This window comes from Dipodomys merriami, unplaced genomic scaffold (genome assembly GCF_024711535.1).
Source record: "Dipodomys merriami isolate MVZ:Mamm:240054 unplaced genomic scaffold, mDipMer1.0.p SCAF_36, whole genome shotgun sequence".
NCBI classification, from domain to species: Eukaryota; Metazoa; Chordata; class Mammalia; order Rodentia; family Heteromyidae; genus Dipodomys; species Dipodomys merriami.
Window position 1 is genome coordinate 15,061,597 of NW_027205159.1, and position 3,280 is coordinate 15,064,876.

The 3,280-nt window shown below is 40.5% G+C and overlaps 1 gene segment (V, D, J or C); it reads left to right on the top strand.

Moving 5' to 3' along the window:
• Window positions 1–1,230: 1,230 nt before the first annotated feature.
• Window positions 1,231–1,847, top strand: LOC138804229 (immunoglobulin kappa variable 1-5-like). The segment is given in 2 exon segments: window positions 1,231–1,312; window positions 1,437–1,847. Coding segments are annotated over 2 exon segments (396 nt in total).
• Window positions 1,848–3,280: the final 1,433 nt, after the last annotated feature.

Sequence of the window (3,280 nt, forward strand, 5' to 3'; positions counted from 1 at the left end):
CTGAGCAGCACAGTACAGAAGTCCAGGCATTTTCTTATCAGTACAACAGCTCCACTTACTTATTCCACCTCCATGGATTCAAATCATTAGAGGAAAACAGTACTAATAAGTTGACACATACAGATTATCAGTATCAGAGCTACTGTAAAACTTTCTATTCTGTATAATAAAAGCAGAAACGGTCAGATAAGTTGATATTAGGTGAAATGAACTCCAAGATAAGGACTCAAATGGTTTTTATTTCTTGCTATTGCTCCTAACATATTTTTAGATGATTTCTTTGTTGCTTTGTATGACCCTCCCCCATGGTATAATCCCTGTTTTCACAATATTTGATATTGGTATAATATGTGGAGGGGAAGAGAAAAAACAAATTGTTTAAATAGGGATACATTTGGACCCATTGCAACAATGAGATGTACAAGACATTACGTTGAAAAATGATCTTTACAACATTGGCACGGGGTTAGAGGGGGGGGTAAAGGGGGTAGATAGGAAGCGATGGGAAGGGATGGGAAACAAAGTAGGAGGCAACAATGCTTGATGAAAAACGTACTCATAGCCGGGCGCTGGTGGCTCAAGCCGGGCGCTAGTGGCTCACGCCTGTAATCCTAGCTACTCAGGAGGCTGAGATCTGAGGATGGCGGTTCAAAGCCAGCCCGGGCAGGACAGACTGTGAGATTCCTATCTCCAATAAACCACCAGAAAACTGGAAGTGGCACTGTAGCTAAAGTGGTAGAGCACTCGCCTTGAGCTGAAGAGCTGAGGGACAGAGCCCAGGTCCAGAGTTCAAGCCCCACGACCGACCAAAAAAAAAAAAAAATAGAAAATAAAAAAAAATTACTCATTACCTTGCCCATGTAATTGTAACCCCTCTGTAAGGTATTTTCACCATGAAAAAAAATAAAGAAATACCAAATTTGTTTTGTGCAAAATTTGTTTGTAAATTTCGGGAACAAGTCTTGACTCAATTAAAGAAAAAGAAGAAAAGAAGCTTTGATCTTCCATGCTACCATTGTTGTGCTCACATCACAGGAAAACAACTTGGTGATTCTCTTCTGTGTTTAAAACTTATTCTGTTGCCTGACTTAGTTGCCTTGAGACTCAGAATCTGCAGAGTTGCTGAGATGAAGCAGCTGGACAGCTGTGTATAACTCTGCTGCTGATTTGCATGCACCAACAGCCCAGTATGCTCAGGACTTCTTCATAGGCTGCTCACATTAGGCAGTAGTCAGTCCAAGTCAGTCACCACACAACATGGACATGAGGACCCCTGCTCAGCTCCTGGGGATCCTGCTGCTCTGGCTCCCAGGTAAAGAAGGACAATGCTAGGGATTAACACAGCTCAGTGTGATCCAGGATGCTTACTCTTCAGGGATGCCTTCTTATAACTTGATAACTAGTGTGGATATTTGTTTTCATGTTTCTGCTTCCAGGTGTCACGTGTGATATCCAGATGACCCAGTCTCCATCTTCACTGTCTGTGTCTCTAGGAGACACTGCCACCATCACTTGCAGGGCCAGTGAGGACATTGGATATAATTTAGGCTGGTACCAGCAGCAACCAGGGAAAGCTCCTAAACTCTTGATCTATCTTGCTGATAGTTTGGAGTCTGGAGTTCCATCAAGGTTCAGTGGGAGTAAATCTGGGACAGAGTTCACTCTCAGGATCAGTGGCCTGGAACCCGAAGATGTTGCCACTTATTTCTGTCAACAGTATAGCAGTTTCCCTCCCACAGTGATACAAGCCATAACAAAAACCTCCCAGGGAAGATGAAGTGTGAGTCTGGGCTGCCCCAGCTGCTCCTCCTGCTGCCTCCATCTGCTCAGAATGTTGTCAGAAAAGACCAGCTAATACTTGCAGAGTTCAAATTGTGACATCAGTTGATATTTATGCAATAATAAAATAAATAACCTGGTATTCTAAGCAGGAATTGCCTTTAAAACAAAGAATGGATTCATTGCTTCAGATTTTATTCCTTTATTTTATAATAGCCTTTTTTTTTTATTAATGTACGTATCTGTAACCATTAATGGGATTCCCTCCCACAGTGATACAAGCCAAAACAAAAACCTCCCAGGGAAGCTGAAGTGTGAGTCTGGGCTGCCCCAGCTGCTCCTCCGGCTGCCTCCACCTGCTCAGAATGTTGTCAGAAAAGACCAGCTAATACTTGCAGAGTTCAAATTGTGACATCAGTTGATATTTATGCAATAATAAAATAAATAACCTGGTATTCTAAGCAGGAATTGCCTTTAAAACAAAGAATGGATTCATTGCTTCAGATTTTATTCCTTTATTTTATAATAGCCTTTCTTTTTATTAATGTACGTATCAGTAAGCTTTAATGGGATTCTGGGTTTCTCAGTATATGTGTATTATGTGCATTGATCATAGTCTTCCATCTTTCTTCTGTGTTCAACCTCCTGCGCTCTGATCCTGTGCTCTTTTCAGCCCCATAGAATCACTATTGCATTTTATTTATTTTTTAATTTTGCTTGAGTGAGAAGCAGTATAGACAATGCTCTTTGTTTTTTACTATTTTTGTTATCAAGGTGTTCTCTACTTCTATTCATCATGCTGCAGACTATAAGATTTCTTGATTCTTTATGCATATTGTGTGTGTATATATACATATATATATATATATATATATATATATATATATATATGTGTGTGTGTGTGTGTGTATTTCATGGGGTTTGAATTCTGGACACTGGATACTGGAAACTGTCCCTGAGATTTTCATGTCAAGGCTACCACTGTGGCTATTTGAGCCACAGTGCCACTTCTGGTTTTCTAGTGGTTAATTGGAGATAAGGCTCTCATGGACTTTTCTGCCCCAGCTGGCTTTGAACTACGACCCTCAGATTTAAGCCTCCTGAATAGCCCCAGCTGTTTCATTTTAAAAGGCAATTTTTCCTAAATTATTTTTTCATTTATGTGTCTTGTGTTTTAGTTCATCCAGACATGAATGTAAATAAACAATATTCAGATTTTTAGGCACAAATTTAATTGTCTGGGAGCTCTGTTTTGAAGTTAGACTCCTTCAATTCTTCTGCTTGATTTAGCAATCGTAAGTCCTCATCTTGTACTGATCGTCAGCAGATCACTTCGACCCTTCATCTCACATTTCTCCACACAAATCACAAAACAACTCTTGTGTGGACTGTCTGTTCACATATTCAGAACCCATCCACCTTCCTAAAAGCAGCAGGGTTGGACCCCTGTGGATATGGGGAATGGATGACCTGTTGTGGAATGATGGTCAAGAGGATAGAT